This window comes from Frieseomelitta varia, unplaced genomic scaffold, assembly GCF_011392965.1.
Source record: "Frieseomelitta varia isolate USP_RPSP 00005682 unplaced genomic scaffold, Fvar_1.2 scaffold_578, whole genome shotgun sequence".
Classification (NCBI taxonomy): Eukaryota; Metazoa; Arthropoda; class Insecta; order Hymenoptera; family Apidae; genus Frieseomelitta; species Frieseomelitta varia.
This window is the reverse complement of record NW_025110343.1, coordinates 1-19,068: the sequence shown is the minus strand read 5'-3', so window position 1 is coordinate 19,068 and position 19,068 is coordinate 1. Positions and strand designations below refer to the sequence as shown.

The following is a 19,068-nucleotide window of genomic DNA, read 5'->3' as shown; positions in this document are numbered from 1 at the left end:
ACTCTACGTGTTTATCAATCAAATGTTATGTGTGCACATAAGCTTGAGAGTGATTATCATTTAGTAACGTTTAATAAATGTTATTATTTGCAGTTGTTTGGAACAGTATTCTAATTTATTTAAGTAAATTTTGAATTGTTTGTTTAACATTATTCATCTCGTTGTGGTAGTCCATCAGTAATATTTTACTTATTGGTAAACTTTTTTCGTCGCTAGTAAGAGAAAGTACTTCCATTTTCTTTTCATTTGCTTTATTGAAAAACTTGTATGTAAATAAAAAAGCAAATACGTACATTTTAGTTGTTAGAATAAACTCAAATAAATGCATTAAAACGAAAGAAAGAATATTTTGCATTACTGTAAGGAACAAAGTCCTTTAATTTTATTTCCATTCACGGGTAGATTATTTAATCCTTTAATTTATTTTCATTATTCAAAGAGAGAAAATTATTTAGTGCTTGCATTACAAAGTATTTCGTTTTCGCGAAAATGTACAAATGTTCTCGCATAAAGTTCCGTTCTGTAATACAAGTTCTATTACTTCAATTAAAGGGTTAAATTGATTTACTCTCGTTCCCGAATGAACATTAACCATAGTAGTCGTTTATTTACGATCGCTTGATACATTTCCTCATTGTGTGACCTGGTTACACCGACATGAAACGCAATATAGTACGTAATACAGTATGAAACTTGCAATAATTAGCGTTGTTTTATTTTATATCTTTCTATCATCTATATCACGAAATGTTTTATTTTATATCTTTCATGTCCTTTTATATTCTTTGATGATAGATCTTAAGTAGATCTTCGTTACAACGTTTATTATAAGATTTATTTATTATTATTTCACGACGTAATCAACGAGAGAACATTTTTGCTCGCTGCAAGATAGTAAATATATACGTCGATGTCGAGGAATACTTGTCCGTGTACCGTTTTCTTAAATCGTCGCAATTTCTAAATTGTCTGACATGGTTCAGCGATTATTCCACAATTTTCATGCCACGCGCGCCAGTGAAATTCAACGTTTGCCCCTACATATCTCGAACTTTACAATTCAGAAATTCTTCACGATTTGCACGGTGCAGAACCCCCCCCGTCCTTGTCAAATTATATATTTTCATACATTAGAATTTCAAGTGAATTCTTGAAAAAAATCGATTATCAATTTTCAAACGTTCGTGAAATGTACACCGATACGTTCATAAATGTATTCTTGTAATTCCATATACATTTTCAGATTTGTTTCGATACGATTGTAACAGCCGAATCTCGCCCCGAGGTTTCAAATATCAAAATGGTTTGTACAACATGTTCGTAAAAAAAAAAAAAAAAAAGAAGAAAAAAAATGTTTGAATACTTTCTGTGAGATACTGTATATGTCGCAGGGGCACGAGACTCGATGGAGCCGAAGCGGAACCTGAATTCCCCCATTGTGTTGAAATGATTATTCGGGAAAGAAGCTTGCAGAAGCCTGCGTGCGATTGATTACGCACCGGATTGCGTAATTTGTCGGGGCCCCGGCGAGGAGAGGAACAAGAGAAACGTTGCACGCGGCAGAAAGATCCAACGGGGGTGTTCGGAAAGAAAGAAAAAACGATGAGATCATCGCTGGTTGCTCACGGTCCACGGTGAGCGTGGATAGTCTCTCTGCTGGTCGTTCCTCCGTATGGCGCGCGCCAGTCAGTACCGGTCCAGCGACCGATTTGGAGGGATCTTTTGAACGTTCCCCGAAAACGGCCAGAGAGAGGACAGGAACGGTAACGTCGAGCAACAAGGGAAAGGAACGGCACACGAGGTAAATATACGCGTCAGTGCTGCAGCCACGGGCAGGTGTGTGCACTCGCTGCGACCGACTTTACGATACTTCCAGTGCATGTATGTACGTACGTGCACGCGAATCCGCTCGCGATTGCAATCCCTTTTTTTTTTTTCTTTTCTTTTCTTTTCGAACAACTCGCTCGAACGCTCGCGATTTTATTTCTTTTAATCGTCGCGAGTTGTTGCGAGAGAGACTCGGTCTCAGATTTTTACCAAGAATTTTATTTTAACTTTTGCGTTTTATTTTTTTTTTATTTTTTTTTTATTTTTTTTGGAATAACTTTGCGAGTTATTACGAGAGATTATTGTAAGAGGTAGCTCGTTCCATTTGATTAATATCGCGTTTAACGGAATTATCGTTCAGACTGGAGTATGTAAAAAATACGTAAGAGACTTTTATCAACACTATATATTATACTACTTGAAAAAAAAAAAAACATGTACTGATAATCTTCTAATCTGAAGCATATAATTATCACATCGCGAGTAGATATATCCATACTTTTGACTCGCATATTCAACTCGTCAAATACAATTCCTCGTAGTAATTCAACTTTTTTTTCGTAATTTATTAAAATCATTGATTCAATTTGTTAAATCTATTGACTCGTTGAAACAGTGCTGTCAGTTTCTTGAGCGTATCGTTTAATTAAAGGATTAATCGAAGGAGGTATCCTCGGTATCTCGAGTCTTTCTACGGTCAAACGACATAGACACGCTTTATTGCCGCAAGCAACGAGAACGAAGAGTCGCATCTTATCTGAGAACATGCTCGGCAAACGCATTTATAGTGGGCGTTTGTCACAACTGGCTTATCTTGTCGCAAACTCCTCGGAAATTGTCATCTTTAGAACGGAAATTCAACATCCTCCTCCTCCTCCTCCCCCCCCCAAAAAAAAAGAAAGAAAAATGGAGATACATACGTACCATAAAAGGAGCTATTCGACGTTGGGTGCGCATGTAATTTTATCGAATGTCCCGCGAGAAAACATGAGAGGAACCGTATTTGAAAACGTTGGATAATTCACGCGGAATTTCGAAATGTTATTTCGCAGACAAGAATCCCCGTATCTCGAATTTCTGCAATATGCACGACACGTGATATCTAAATCTATTTCACGAAAGTCAGCGAAATGAAGTTCCACAGTCGCTGTACGATAATCTCTCTCTCAGTGAACAGTAACAAATCGTTTTTCGTACGAGTCGCGTTCGAGAGGAAGTTTCGCCACGAAATTTTTTTTTTTACGAAAAGGTACCCTTTTTTTTTTTTGTTTCAATCGCCGCTGAGATGTCGCGTTGGCGATAGTACACACGAAAATCACAGTATCGCGTCGCGTTTTGACGCCACGGTTGTTCTCTCGTGTTATAGTTGAAAATTTCGCTCACGAGAGAGGCTCGAAACAGCGACGATTACGCGATTTCGTGGGCGCCGATCGAGGAAACGATAAAAACAGGGCGATTCCTACGCTCGCCTCCGCGTTTTCACGAGCTATATAGTGACTGGTCCGCGACACACTTGCGACTCTTGTTTTTTATAGTGCGCAAAAGAATTTCCAAAGAGTGTTTTTGCTTTTTCAATCCGACCAGTTGCGCGATTGTCGAATATTTACGTACATCTGAGTCGCACGAAAAGTAAAATTAATTTTTGTAATAAAGCCAGTTTTCTTTTCTTTTTTTTCTTTTAATGAAATAGATTGAGGAAATTCTTCCTCGTTACTTGAAGAAGCAAATTATATGATCCCAAACAGTTGCACGATACGTAAGGTGCAGTTATGGTCTAGGGTTAACGCGATTTCGTAGAAAGGAAGTAGCGATACGAGTTCTTTCGAGGAATTCAAGCTCTCCTGCGTAGAACTTTTACTAAAAACAAAAGAATTATATTATCTACGTACAATTAGTTCAAATGTCCAATCTAGCGATTTTGTCTTCTGTCGACGTAATATTTCAAGCAGTTTCACCTGCTTTTTTTACTTTCGACGAAATTATGCTGCACAAATATCGATTAAACGAACGAGGAATATAAGAAAGGAAAATTACATTCAACGTAAATTTAAAGCATATCTCTAGTTTTCGTAATGATCTAGTCGCGTAATATATTATGTATGAAATCTGGATTGAGAGAACTTTATTTAAAGAAAAAAGAAAAAAAAAAAAAAAAGACGCTGACGTAACGCGTGTAATCATAGCACTGTTTAACGATTCTGTTTAACGGGAATTTCACGCTGTAAATGTAATCAAACCGAATGGACTTTACGCATAAACCAAGCTATATTTAGCCAGTCAGGAAGCCAGGGAAATGCGTTTTAATTTCTGACGGGTAAATCGTCGTGCGAGGACCACGATCATCGTATTTGATTTGAATATCTCTTATTATGATCGTTTAAAGGTGATTCGATGTACAAGAATGCGAGAGAGCCCGATCTCAATTAAGAATTAAGACAGAGTAATAATCTTCATCTACAATTTAAACGATCGTTTTTTTTTTCATACCTAAAACTTTAAAATAGAACTGCTCGTAAATGTAGCCTTTTCTGTTGTAAATGTTCGTAAGACAGTGCTTTCACAAATAAAAGTTAATAGCAAGATAATTTTGCGTAACACGATGATCTTGAGCGAATGGAAAATTAATTGAAAGAACGAGGTGGAAGTTCCATTGAAATTGCGAAAAATCAAACGCTAATATTTCTCGTGGGCGTTCGGTGCTTGGCTGACGAGTTCAACCTTCGTTTCTCGTCATCAATTCAAAGTAATAAAGACAGCCGGGCGTAAATAGGTTTTGTCGTCCGCATTTTGCCGTAAGATGTATTGTACGAGCGACGAAGAAATCGGCGAGGAATGGAACTGCGCGGTACGCATCCGAGTTTGTTACGATCATTCGTAAAGAATCGTGATTTCCAAGTATCTGGGTTATCGCTTCGTTGCTTCTATTAAGGTCCCGGAGATTTATCGTTGGCCACGTTTGACCCGAGTGGGATCGGCCAACGTTGTTCATGCGCGTCGTATGTTATTGGATACTTTTTTTTTTTTTTTTTTTCTTTAAATAAAACCGCCCTTAAACGATCTTCAATCGAAGTTCGATCGCGTTATTTCTAACGCGAACGCTCCTGCTTCGATAACAAATCGAATGTAACAGACGCCTGATCATTCGCTCGTGTTCCACGCGTTAGAAAATAAGAAAAGAAAAAAAAAAAAAAAGAGAGAAGAATGGACTAGGCGTACTATTTTAAGTATGTATATTTTAAGTTTATACGCGTATCATATTTAACGATCGATTGCCTGTCGCAGAGATCGCAATGTGGACGAAACTGCAGCTCCTGTTTGCGTTGCTGTTAGTGTCCCTTTTGGTGGACGGTACGACCCAACACGTAAGTTGATTAGAAGACAAATAGATTGTAGAATACCAAGCATAGATACGAGTTGTTTAAGTTACCTCGATCGTGTCATTTGAACGCGAGTTTTAGTTTTCATCGACGAACTGTTGAAACGACAGGCTTACTTCGTGTCTGGAGCAAAGTTTATTTTACACGAACTGATGTTCGCCGCAAAGCGCGAAACGAATTAGTAATATACGTAATCCGTTTACACGATTATCGATTTTTCTTGTTTAGCGGAGGAAACATCGTCGTCGCACAACGACGACGCAAGCTCCTGTCGAAGATGAGGTCATGAACATGCTCGAGGCTGATGAAACAGCCGAGCAGGATGCTGAGGTCACCGTCGAAGATGGCAGAAACGAGGTTGGATCGAAGCGTCAGGGCTTGCTCCGTATGGATCCGTGCATAGATAAACACTGTGACGCAGGACGAGTTTGCAAGGTTTGTCAGAGACAACAAAATCATGCCCATTATTATGTACGGACGACGCTTGTGTGTAACCCTTAACCACGCACGTTAACCGTACTGCTTTGCCATTACCCAAGATCTAAATCATCGTTCGCCCCTCAGATTGTTTGGTAGTTTTACTTTAATAAATCACGACTTTTACATTTTTACAATTTTACAAGCGTTCGAAAATACGGTGGAAAAGTACAGGGAAGTTTAACTAGGAATGTAAGAAAAATGGAAGATTTTATTTTTCGTCTCGATGCCGATCTCGGGGAACTTCGACGACTGTTTTATTCAAAAGTTTTTGAATATAACTTGGCCAAAGAGTTCATCTTACATAGCCCGTTTTAGAACGTTTCGTTTTCTAAGATGAAACGGGAGAATTCCCACGAAAAGTTACAGAGACCACGATCGCGTTTCAGGCCATCGACGACGACACCGCCGAGTGCGTTTGCGTTGACGTATGCGACGAGGAAGTCGATCCTAGACGAAAGGTTTGCACCAATCACAATGAAACTTTCGGGAGCGATTGCGAGGTCCAGCAGATGCGTTGTTTCTGTAACAGCGGCGACGCCAGATGTAGAAGCCATAGATATCAACACGTTCACGTCGTGTACTATGGCGAATGCCGGGAGATGCCCGTAAGTATCTACTAGCTATCATCATTGACCGGCTATCTCAGTAAATTCGTCTGGAGGATATAACGTGAAGAGCAAACTCGTAACAACATTTGCGACGTTCGAACGAAGCTCGATGCTTCATGAAACTTAGCGATCACTCATTGATAAAATTGTAGTTATCATTGACTGATATTAATGGAACGCTATTCATAACCAGAAGTGTATATCTTATCTGTTGCGTATTGTCGTTCTATTATGGAAATGAATTCGCTGCACTTTTGTATTTACGCACTCTTCTATTCTTGAAACATTGTTCATTTAGTTGGATTGCTCAGTCGTATCAAGTAGCTGTTCGTAATCTCTGTACGTTACGAAAGAAAGAATTGTTAAATAAATGTAATCGTTTCCGCAGATTTTGAACGAAATCTCCATATAGTTTCACAAACGTTAAATTTAAAAAAATAGTACGAGTAAAATATAATTTTTAATATATATAAATAAACATATTAATGTATATATTAAATATAATATAATAAATATATATATTAAATAATATTTATTTTATTTTTCATATATAAATTTTTTAATATGTATAAATATTAAATAATATATATTTTAAATATATATAAATAAATGTATACATATTAAATAATATATTTTAAATATATATAAATAGATTTCTTTAACAGATACAAGCGAATCAATTTCTTTCAACCCTGTTCTTGCAGGAGTGCAAAGAGGAAGATATGGCTGACTTCCCAAGGCGAATGCGAGACTGGCTGTTCAACATCATGAGGGATCTTGCCGATCGTCAGGAACTGTCGTCGCACTTTCTGAAGATGCAACGGGAAGCGGAAACAAATCATACGTTGCGTTGGACTAACGCCGCCATTTGGAAATGGTGCGACTTGGACGGCGAGCCCCATGACAGGGCTGTTTCCAGGCACGAACTTTTCCCCATTAAAGCACCTTTGATGACCCTCGAGCATTGTATCGCGCCGTTCCTCGACTCGTGCGATCGCGACGACGATCATAAAATCACTCTCATCGAATGGGGCAAATGTTTGCAGCTGAACGAGGTAAACGTTTCCTGATTAATTCGACAATTTCTAACGCTCTGAGCTTTAACGTCTCGCGTCGGCGATGCAATATTATTTTATACACGGAATAACGAGCAAAGCAGGATTAAATCCATAGAAGTGAAAAATAATGAACTCAGCTGCCCGTGCAATTGAATGAAACGAATGTATCAACGTATCTTAACAAACGAAACTAATGTATGAAATTGTAAATTGCTCTAAAATTCTGTAAAATAGTATCGTATTGTTTTGTCTGTCTGTTTAAATATCCGAAGCTGTTACGAAATGAACGTAGCTGAAACGATATTGATTCGAATTGTAGGAGGATTTGGAGGATAAGTGCGACGAGCTGGCCGAAACGAAGAACTCGGACCAATAATAGCTACGACGAGTTCGAATGATAAGCGGTAGTGGTTACGACGGAAATGAACGGAAGGGACAAAAAGGAGGGTAAACACACGGCGTGCAGTGCCAATGAAAGGGCGAGGAACGAGAAAAATGGCGGGAAAAGTTGCAAGTAAACCGTTGCACTTGGCAGTGCGCATGTCTGCGCAGAGGCTCGTCGATATTGCAACCCATCCGTGATGGGTCGTGCCAACCGCAGTTTTAGACAGTGCTCTCTAATAATATAGAGATGTGTACGTTAGGGACTATTCGCGATATTTCCATAATAACTTTTTCGAAAGCCTGAGAACCGTTTATTGTCACATGATGGTTCAAATAGACACGCGATACACCTGCTCGTTTCCTCTCCCTGTAGTATAATCTTGATATTATCCTCGTAGCAACAACGTACGTATTTTCTATATATACACACATACACACGCACACACGCGTGCATACACACACACACACACACACACACACATGCATACATACTTTTTGTATAAATTTATTATGTGACTACTGCCTTTCTATCAATAAAGAGTGATATAGTTTCTCTCGTCTGCGCAATACTAATCCACTGTTATATTATACTTCACGGTGTCAACTGTTCAGATCAAAGAGGAAACACATGTTCATTATTTTTTTTTCAGGAATAATTTCATTCGTGCCAAGATCGAAGTATCAATGTTATTTTACATTACAGTGTCTGTATAGAAATTCCATCGTCATGTTTCATTCTGTTCGATTGTGTGTTCGATAACACGTTCGTACGATACTTTCGATAATTTAGTTGGACAAATATGAATATATGTTTATTAAACTCGTTTCGATTTGAGATTTCGATTTTTCATACAGTGTCATTTTATTTTAACATAACCGTGGCAACGTATGAGAACAAATCGAATCGCTGAGATTAATAATTTACAAGTTCGTCAGTTGTACCTGTTTCGAAATTCATCGATGCCGCGTCGTTGGCATTTTATACTTTCTAGGTGAGAGATAATCTCTTTTTTACGCCAGATGTTACGTAAATGCGTTTTAAAATTATTCGCGTGTTACATTGCTTTTATTACTGCATCGTTTCATTTTATATTTAAGGAATGTATTAAAAATTTCAGGAACGAAATATCCGGGCAAAATACACGTAAATCGTATTAATACCATAAAAGATGTAATACAATTTTTACTGGACGAGACAGTATAGACGCGAGGAAATTTTCATGCGTAAAGATCGAAAAAGAAGAAAACGGGGAAAAAAGTTTGTCCTTTCATTCGCTTATTAACTCTACATTTATTATTAACGATACAATTACGTTTCCTTTACGTTGTCGTACAAAAAAAGAAAAAAAAAGAACATGCTGTTACATGAATGAAATTTGAATATCAAAGCGTTCGTGTGTTCAAACGTTATCTGTAACAAAAGATGTACATAGAAAATGACATACGGGATTGGAAATTAAGAATAGTTACGTCTAAAAGTCATAGAGAGCTTTAGAGTGTGTTTAATAAGTTAGAAATAAACGGTAAGTGGCCGACGTGAATAATAACTCAGTGTAGCTCTCAGACAGTATGGAAAATTACCCAGTGTATGCGATGCAATGTTCAAGTGATATACCAGATAGGAATGTTGCTCCTCCGGCGAGGAGTTAGTAACGAGTGGGGGCCAACAGATGGCGAACAGGCATTTCATTCAGTCGCTGTAATTGGTGTGTTTTAGTCACGTGGGACGATCGCAGGACCTGCCGACAGCGCCAAGCGTATTTGGCGGGACCGCGCTTAGACGGCGTCGTCCGTGCTTCTGGCAAGTTTCTCCATAGTGAATCGCAAAGCCTCTTGTCGGATAATGGTGAGTATCCGCGAGTTTTCAGCGGATCCATGAGCCATCCGCGCATTCTAATCGCACCGCTGTGTTCTACGATGTTCACGCTGCCGTCTGGCGAAGTTTTGTGGCTGTATCTTGCAAATTAACCGTGATTTTTGTTTCTGAACAGGCTGGTGGGAAGGCGGGTAAGGATTCGGGTAAAGCAAAGGCGAAGGCGGTCTCTCGTTCGGCGAGGGCTGGCTTGCAGGTGAGTTTGTTGCTTACTGCTCGACCAATTCAAATGCGTAGATTGTAGTTTCGTCAACATCGTTCCTCGATAACGGACGTCCCCACGGTTGTTTCACGCAGATTTTAAGGGCAAACAGATTAAATCGTCACGGTTGGCGCGAAAAACCGAGGCGTTTTTAGACACCTAATGAACAATTCATTTTTCTCACGTTCTCGCGATCCCTGTGCGTGCAAGTTGCGCGAAAGTGATTCATTCCACAACGTTTTACGCGTATGGTGTCGAATAACGGTGGTAAACTCGACGAAAGTCCATTATTTTTTGAATTGAAGTTATGGTGATTACCTTCAAGTTCGGAAGTTTTCAAACGAGACGGTTAAGTGTGTGTACTACACCCCCTCCTCTCGTCTCTTTCTCCACTAATATGTTTTTTTTTAATTGAAAAATGATTTATTTTTCTATCACTTCGAAACGATCGTTCAACGTGAGTCGCCGGTATCTCGGTAATTGTTTACAGTTTAATTATATTACGTTAAATGTCAAGATAATTTCAATTGTCGACAGATAAAAGTTAATCTCGCATTATTTTTATGTACAATTATGCTTTATGTCCATTGTTCAAATTTATCTGATACTTGTATTACAAAAAAGTGTACTCTTGCTTGTTCAATCATAAAAATCTGACAATTCAAACAATTTGGGAAACTTTATTTCGCGTTGTATAAAACTGTGCTGTATAAATAATAATAATAAACAGATAAACGTACAAATAAATAAAAACACCAAACAAACATTGAACGTATTATCTCGTAAAATAACATATATAATATTTTGTTCGTGAAATTCGTTGACCGTTTTCCTTGAATAAGTTACAATTTCAAACGCGAGAAAATTTATTACTGTTATCATTGTTGTTATTACGAATGTAAATAAGTAAAATACACGGCTAGATTCGCCAGTGAATGACGAAACTACATGCTGAACTGGAAAGCTCGGGAAAGCCGAATCATCGTGTACCGCTCGATATTCGTTGCGTTAAAAAGAGGATTGAATTATGCGTGCTGTTCTTAAGTGTCTAGACAATGTTGGCTTTTCCTCTAGAAGAATCAAATACAGTGTTGCTATGTAAGGAATTATTGCCGGGAAAGTGCTAGAAACGTACGATATTACGGAAAATTGTGTCATTGCTCGTCGTTCGATATTTGTTATACGAAAAGCTGCTGACGCCGAATGACCTCATGTTATTTGAACAGACATTACGTACGATGCGTCCCAACCCAAAAATATTTACCTTGCCACGAAGGCACTATTACTTTTCGGTGTAATAATTTCTTCTTTCTCTCTCACTTTCTTTCTTTATTTCTTTCTTTCTTTTTTTCACCTATATCAGACATCGTACGTTTGATTTCTTTTTCAGTTTCCGGTTGGAAGAATTCACAGGCATTTGAAAAACAGAACCACAAGTCATGGTCGAGTCGGTGCAACAGCAGCGGTATACAGTGCAGCTATCTTGGAATACCTCACTGCTGAGGTGAGTGAGAATATAATGTGAAAGAAGAAAGCATTCGCAAAACAAAAGAGAGAAAGACAGAGAAAGAAAGGCAAATACGCACAATAGGAAGATCAGCCGTTATAACCAGGACTATGTGCGTTGGCATCACTAGCAACTGATGGCGTTACTAACGCCAAGCATCATGGCCGATATTTCCCGCCTTTTCGTCAACCGTAGGCAAATAAGGAACAACATTTTCTTCTGCTTGTCGTGTTATATAGAATTTCACTTTTGAATTTGTAATTTTCATTTCTTTTTTGAAACAACCACCTCATTTTCATTCTTGTTAGGGAAATGTTGTCACGATAGTTATACATCGCGAAAAGATATTTCTATATATGGACAAACAATTCTTGCATTACTATCGTTTTGATTTGCAATTAATTTTGCGATTTCGAAGCATTCCTGTATTTTTATTCGAAGATGACGTCAAAATTTTGATACACAAATATTTTTTCGCACATCGTTCAATTGTTTTCACGTTATTTGCTTTCTGTATGCAACGTATTGTGGTTTCTTTTTTTTTTTAGTTACGTGCTAATGGTTTCACAAATATCATACGATGTCTGTTACGTTGTGAAACGATATTTCGTTTGTTTTAGGTTCTTGAATTGGCAGGAAATGCATCAAAAGATTTGAAGGTCAAACGTATCACGCCAAGACATCTTCAACTTGCTATTCGTGGTGACGAAGAATTAGATAGTCTCATTAAAGCAACTATTGCAGGAGGAGGTATGTTTTTTATTGATCTTTTTTGCTGCATTTAAAAAATTATATGATCACATTATTCTGTTACATAACCTTGTTATAATAAATTGAAGTATTAGCTTGCTCTTAACGTATAAAGTTTTAAAAGTTATATTTCAAATGGTAGTCTATATTAGTTATATTACTATAATCTTACATCGATGCAGTTACAATTAAATAATAATATTCCTTCTGTGACAGGTGTTATTCCACATATCCATAAATCGTTGATTGGAAAGAAGGGTTCGCAGAAGCCAGCATAATTTAGTGATTCAGTTAAGAAGAACATGTGAAGCTATCTAAACAAAACAGATGAAAATCAACAGAGTGGTTGTTGACAATGTGTACCTATGTTACTAAATTGACGATGAGAGACTGGCGTGATATATATAAAAATATATATAGATATATAAATAAAATAAATATTGATATAATTTAATATAGGTAATGAGAGTTTAAAAAAAGACAAATTTTCATCACGTAATTGGCATTCAGAGTCGAAAAAGTTAATCATATAGTCTGAAAATTTTAGTGTATGTTACACTGCAATTACTTGACAAGCGATGCGTTGTAGCATGGTTTGCTCAAAACTGCAGAAGTCTTTGATACTGTATGCAGATATTAAAAGTTTTTAAAGTTAGAGTATTTAAGGACTTGGATGAATCGTAAAGTTTATTGCTTTGAGAGAATTTTTCATTTGATTTCTCACTTTGTGCATGGTGTACATCTCTCTTTTAAAGTTTGCTATTCATCAGAAGCGTAACAATCGTTCGAAGGAAAATGTAATATATATCAGTCGTTACTAGTACATGTTTCATAAATTTATCTATTTTCAATTTCTGAAATTTTTCAATCTTTATCCACGTTTAACTACTTAATATCTTCCAATTATAGTTACAAGCAAAAAAATAGTTACGTACTCACTCCTGTTGTTAAATACTCTTAACTATCTTGTAGCAGTAAACAGTGTGCATAAACATTTTTACACTTAATTTTTAATTTTGGACACACTCTGTATTCGAAAATTTTTGTTGCTAAATATCTTTGTTTTAATTTTGAAAGTTTTCAGTCTCTATAATATAGATATGTAAGATTACATGACAAAATTATTCTATAAACATTTCCTTTTTGCTAATTTTATGAAATTACTACTGTCACGTACGAGTCATAGTTAATGAAATCTTAGCGCAATAAGTTGTGACTTGCGGCAATTTATGCCCACGATTATGAGACTGGAATCTTTGAAACCGAAAAAGGCTTTTACTCATGTAAAAGTAAAAGGAAAAGTATTTCGGCATTGCAGAGCCTTTGATGTAATATATAATCTTTATTCCAGTAGTGTTCAATTAATGTAAAATCCATAGTAGAAATATTGAATGAATTTGAAGCAGCAGTATACGGTTTTTTTTTTTTTTGTTTTTAGTTGATAACAATTATCGATTTCGTTTTTGGTTCTGTTTACATTACTTTTCATTTTATTCGTAAAACTACTGTTGTGTCATTTAGTGTAATTTTCGCTGTATCTGCGGTGTTACTCCGTATATTAAATATCAGCCATATGTAAAATCTTCATTTTCATAATAAAGAGCAATTTTACTATTAAGCATCGTTCAATTACTAAAAATTGTTAAGTCGGGGGAAAAAAGTACTAATTTGTATTCTGTGCCTTCTTTCAGTCGTTAAATTGACACACGAATTAGAATGAATATACATTTAAAAGGCTGTAACACAACGAATGATTTTTGTAATGTATTATTGTACACGAATTGCGTAATGTTTTCGTATATTATGTGTAAACAATTTATAAATACACTTTCTGTACCGGAAAAGGTAGCATCTGTTTGTCTAGTAAAATTTTCGAACAACCTCAGGCCTGAAAGAATTTTTAAATTTCAAATAGATTGAACAAGTCGAGTCTTCGTTTTTACATGTTGCGAACTTCGTTAGTACATAAAAAACTGGTATTATTTATTTGTAAAGATATATCTATATATATATATATACTGTTTTACAAACGTAAGCGTTGTCACGATATAAGTTACATAAATCATAGATAAAAAATTTTTTTTAAATTTCATGTACCATCAGCAGCGTCTAGTGCTGCCATCACGCTGGGAGCGGTCTCTCCGCTACTCGATCTCCCCCACCAGCGACCAATCCCATGGCTCGTTCAAAACCTTGCGGCTTTTCGTCCGAGTCGGTTCATAGTGGGGCACGGTGTAGCTCCTTGCGTTTGTGTGGGAGTGACATAGCAGCAAGGAAGATCTCCCCACTAAGCCGGTCCGAACCTCAGTCGCCTTTCACGAGTTCGGTCGGTTGGGCGGCTTGTGTGTCGTGGGTATAATTGTAAACGTGAGCATCAAGCCGCTTGGTACACAAATTCCGTCATTCCGTAGCAAGGGACGAACGAGCCTGTCTGTCGACTTCGCGCAGGGGACAGGATCTCTCGACGGATCGTCCTCGGATCCGTCGTGAGAGGGCCGCGAGATAGTGCACACACCGGTGACAGTACGCGTGGCTAATGTCAAGCAGTGCGTAGTTGTACGATCGAGATTTACGTATACTGGTGGTTCGCCGATACCGGAGTTCCGGTCGCGAGAAAGAGAATCAGTGGTTGCTGTTTCCGTTTCGCTCGCATGTTACGCTGTTGCCGGTGTTGATTCGTCTGAATCGAATTTTTACGCGCGCGAAAAAGGGTGCGGGTAGGGAGAGAGCAATCGGTCCGAGAAACCGGCAATTCGTAATTAAGAGAGTATCGTATTCTGTTTCGAAGCAAGGACTTCTGGTTTCGTGGCAAGAGTCAACGGTATGACATTCCTGGCGTAACTTCCCGGTCGAGTACTACAACTGGAGAGATTAAAGATTTCCTCGAAGATGACGAGCAGACACGCGGAATCTATCATCCTTCGTGGCCGGTGAGTCGTTTCGTTTATCCATTTTGTGTTTGCGTGACGTCGCTTTTATTCGACCAACCTGTTAGCTCAAGTTCTATTATTCATTCTCGCCGTGTTACGGTGAAAGGAACATTTTCTTGTTGCGCTTGTGGTGCCCGCTTTGAATTTACCGACGTCACGTCTCTCGCAGAAATATATCTGTTCTTGGGATCCAGTGAAAATACATATACTCGCGCTTTTTCGTACAATCTTGTCGATTCCGTTTCGCTCTGTCATTTACCGTTACCATTGATCTCGGGAAATTAATCGCACGTACGATGTGTGTACGTATTTGAACACTAGTTGCTTCGACGAAGGTCAATGAACAGTATCGACGCTCGGTTTCGACGTTTTTACGTTTGTTTCGTTTCGGAGCGTTGTATCTACGCGGCGATCGCACGTGACGTCGAGTCGGAGTATTGGTATAATTTATCAGACTATTTCGATAGTCTCGGAGTTATACGAAGGAAAGTATCCCAGTGTAAATTTTGCAATCGAAATGCTAAATTAAATTGCCACAGTGTAATGTACGTGACATACTATAACGTTCATCTCGTGTATTTGTATCTCGAGGATATTTAGATATACAGACCCGTTAACATCACACACGACGCCATGTTTATTACCCATATTCATTCAAAATAATCGTATTAAACATATTTATTCTTTATAAGTACCACGCGAACAATTTGGGAGATTAGTTTAGCGAATTTTGAAACAATGTTTAACATTACTTTAGCAACGCCTGTCCGATTTTATATTTTTATTGTCTCGCTTTAAATTAGGATTTTCGTTACATCTTATGATTCTTTTCTTCCTGATTGAAACGTCGCGTCTGATGCGTATAGGTAAAATTTTTCTAATAACATATATTGTCATTTTGAATTAAAGCTAGACTTACGTTACACTTCATTACTTTTATTGTTTAGGAGCTGCTTTACTTTTATTGTTTAATTTTTACATTCTATGTAAACGTGCTTCTACTAAATTCTCTACATAGTAAATTAATATGAAATTATAAAAAAAAGTACATTTCTTTTTTGTCGTTTATTTTGATTCTTTTGTTTAATTATAACTTATTTTTGGTCGCATGACGTACCAGGTGCATCTTTTCAAGAATCTATTTGTATGATATTGTATTAAATATTTATTATTACACAGCTTTTGGAATTTTGTCTATTTTAACAAAAAATGTGAATTGATAGTGAGCATCGCAGTCCAAAGATAAGGATTATCAAAACAATGAGGTAGAAACATATCTGGTTATATATATTACATGTTACTCGAAGAAAAGGTGGCTCCAAAATACTCGCACACTTCATTATCCTTTATTTTCTTCGAGGAATCCTGTGTTTCATAACACTTTGAGTGCGCCAAATTTGCTACATGGTCAAACGTCGAATGAAGTTTCTGCTTTGTGCATCAACTTCTTCTTTATTTTTGTATATTCCTGACGCAAGTGAAATATTCTTTGTTGTACGGTATATTTTCTGGTTTCGACACATATTTCACGTCTCTATTTCCCAAAATCTACAGCGTGTATTATTTCTGATGCACACGACATTTTGGGATAGTTCACTCAACGTGATGATACATTTCCTGTGAAATTTTTTCACCTGAAACTCAATATATTCATTCGGAAATCACATTGATCTCACTCTCCACAAATAAAAACGCAGAGAAAATTACTTCCTCTTCTATTTCTACATACCAAACTATATACTCGTCTCCTTCTATTAATGTCAAATTTCATCTTTGCTAAAATATTCGAAGTCCGGAAGATCCTTGCCTGGTCTACAAGTATTGCCAAATAATTCCATCGATGTTTTTTTCTATCTCCGCGTTCCAACAGTACGAATGTCCTACTCTCTGTCTCGCTCGTCAGCCGAAGTTCCACGTTTGCGAAAATAAAATGAATATTCGAAATTTAATCGTGGCCTCTGCGCGCGAGATTCGACAAAAATGTTTCCCCGTAATCTAAATACCGGTACTTGGAACGCAAGGTCGGTTGATCGGCAACGTCACCGAGGAGGCGATGGCGAATGTTGCGGTGAAAGTTTATCCCGCGTTGGTAGGGATAAACCTCTGCACGACACGTTCATGCAGGGGACTGAACACGGAATCGTTCTTAGAACGAACACCTTCGCCGCTGCTTGGGGAATTTCGCGTGTACATAAATACGGGAGGAAATATTTCTTCGTTGCTTAACCTGAATCCGAAAAGCGCAATCGCGTTCGCGTGTCTTCCCACGAACTTATTCGTATCGGTCGAGTCGGTGATGATTTACTTCGGTCTAGACCGGTGACGGCGAACCTTTTCGAGAAGTAGGTCAAATTTCATCCATTATTTTTTTTAGTACTAGCTCGTGGGTCACTAAGTCAGTGACGTCACTTGGAAAAGGGGAGGGGAGGATGGTTAAAAACTACTTTTTTTTTTTGGTACCCACTTTTATAATCCTCTAAAAAGTTTACGTTTCCTTTTTGTTTTACAACTTTTACTTTTGCAAGTGAGGAGCCAAAAATAAATGTCGACGTCGAGAAATTGATATGAAAGAGGTGACATCGTGCCCAGTCACCTCTGCACTATACATTAGATATATATACTTTATTTCTTAATATTTTTTATTGCTCGTTCTCTCTTTTATTATATGAGAAACTAGCAAAGCTACTCTATTCTGAGAATGGGATCTAGTGTGTTTTTTTAGTGTTTATTACATCTGTTTAATCGTAAGCGCTATATAAAATTTTTTGAACACAAGTAACTCATGTAACATTTAAGACTTAAAATACCTACATGTATACATAACCAAGTCGTAAATCCTCCGTAAAACACAATTATGCATTTATTTGTCACGTTTAAGCTCTAACCGAACACTCGTAATTTTCTTAACATTTTTTGAAAAGAGGGATTCGGAAAATAATTAAAATTCTTTTATATATATGATGATTTTATAAGTTTATAAAAATCACCGCGTGGGTCATTTAAAAAGCCTGCGTGGGTCAGTGTCTGACCCGCGGGTCATAGGTTCGCCATCATTGGTCTAGTCGAAACTGTTCTATTCGTCGTCTCGTTATATTAATTTTACATCGTACCGTATCGTGATTAACCCATTAAGGATCAAACGGTGAAAATAATGTGTTGCATAAACGCAACCTCGTTAGGCAAACGTAAAACGGAATAAGTTCTTGTTGGTCATGGAGGCAGAAAAAGTTCATTAGAATAATAGATACGTAACACGAGACGTTAAAAGCAGTTTGTCGTAATACTGTAAAATACAGCAAATGTGAAAATGAAAGAAAACGTCGATTTTTTCTTTGTAATCGCAGTATGAGTCTTCAGAATTCAACAACGCGAGTTGAATATTACAACTTACTTTAACGTCCCAAATTTCTCTAATTTGAATAGATCTAATTTTATTTAATTTCTGTAATTTAAATAAATATGATTTATAATGTAATTTCGATCGCGATATAAATGTTTCACCGTGAAATACGGCATCGTTCAGAACTCCGCATTGATCAACTCCATAAATTGAAAAGTACAGGGATGTACCTCGAACCCGCTGTCTTTCAGACGCACTTCAGATTTTACCATTATTCATGCCGTTTCCTCGTGATAAATGAACTCGCGGACGCGTGTCATTCGTTTCATGGGAATTGAATATTAACCGTGCATTTATCTCGAATGAAGTTACGAAACTGAGAAAAAAACGGGGGTTGGTCAGCTTAACGTTCAAGAAGCTTGCATTTCCATTAAATGTGTCGCATCTTCCTTGCATCTTTCCTTCAGTCGTACGATCCCACAGCGATACGATCATTTCAAAATTTTCAATGTCCATAATATTTTGTACATTTCTGAGAGAGTGTTCGACTACATTTATCGGTCACCTTTAACACTAGAACTACCGACGATCAAAGCATAATATACAGGGTGTTTCGTAACTTGTGGGACCCACTTCGGGAGCTGGCTGTACGCCTAAAAATAATGAAAAAAAGTCATATAAATATATGTCCTATCTGTCTTCGTTTATGAGATATAATGAATTTTCTGTTTT

The 19,068-nt window shown here is 37.4% G+C and overlaps 2 protein-coding genes across 4 annotated transcripts; both read left to right on the top strand.

Annotated features, from left to right (window-relative positions):
• The first annotated feature begins 1,623 nt into the window (after positions 1 to 1,623).
• LOC122534176 (SPARC) lies at positions 1,624 to 8,027 on the top strand. Of its 3 annotated transcripts, none has more exons than XM_043664549.1 (6): positions 1,624 to 1,801; positions 5,110 to 5,189; positions 5,433 to 5,639; positions 6,071 to 6,289; positions 6,997 to 7,347; positions 7,670 to 8,027. In XM_043664549.1, exons 2-6 carry the CDS (start codon positions 5,118 to 5,120, stop codon positions 7,724 to 7,726), a joined length of 906 nt encoding a protein of 301 aa, XP_043520484.1. In that variant the 5' UTR covers positions 1,624 to 1,801; positions 5,110 to 5,117; the 3' UTR covers positions 7,727 to 8,027. The 3 variants fall into 3 exon arrangements, with proteins under 3 accessions (XP_043520484.1, XP_043520486.1, XP_043520485.1); XM_043664551.1 differs by having other exon boundaries at positions 1,637 to 1,836; XM_043664550.1 differs by lacking the exon at positions 1,624 to 1,801 and adding an exon at positions 4,907 to 5,051.
• A 1,406-nt stretch (positions 8,028 to 9,433) lies between these two features.
• Positions 9,434 to 13,684, top strand: LOC122534177 (histone H2A.V). Its single transcript, XM_043664552.1, has 5 exons — positions 9,434 to 9,580; positions 9,726 to 9,803; positions 11,200 to 11,313; positions 11,937 to 12,066; positions 12,283 to 13,684. Exons 1-5 carry the CDS (start codon positions 9,578 to 9,580, stop codon positions 12,342 to 12,344), a joined length of 387 nt encoding a protein of 128 aa, XP_043520487.1. The 5' UTR covers positions 9,434 to 9,577; the 3' UTR covers positions 12,345 to 13,684.
• The last annotated feature ends 5,384 nt before the right edge of the window (positions 13,685 to 19,068 follow it).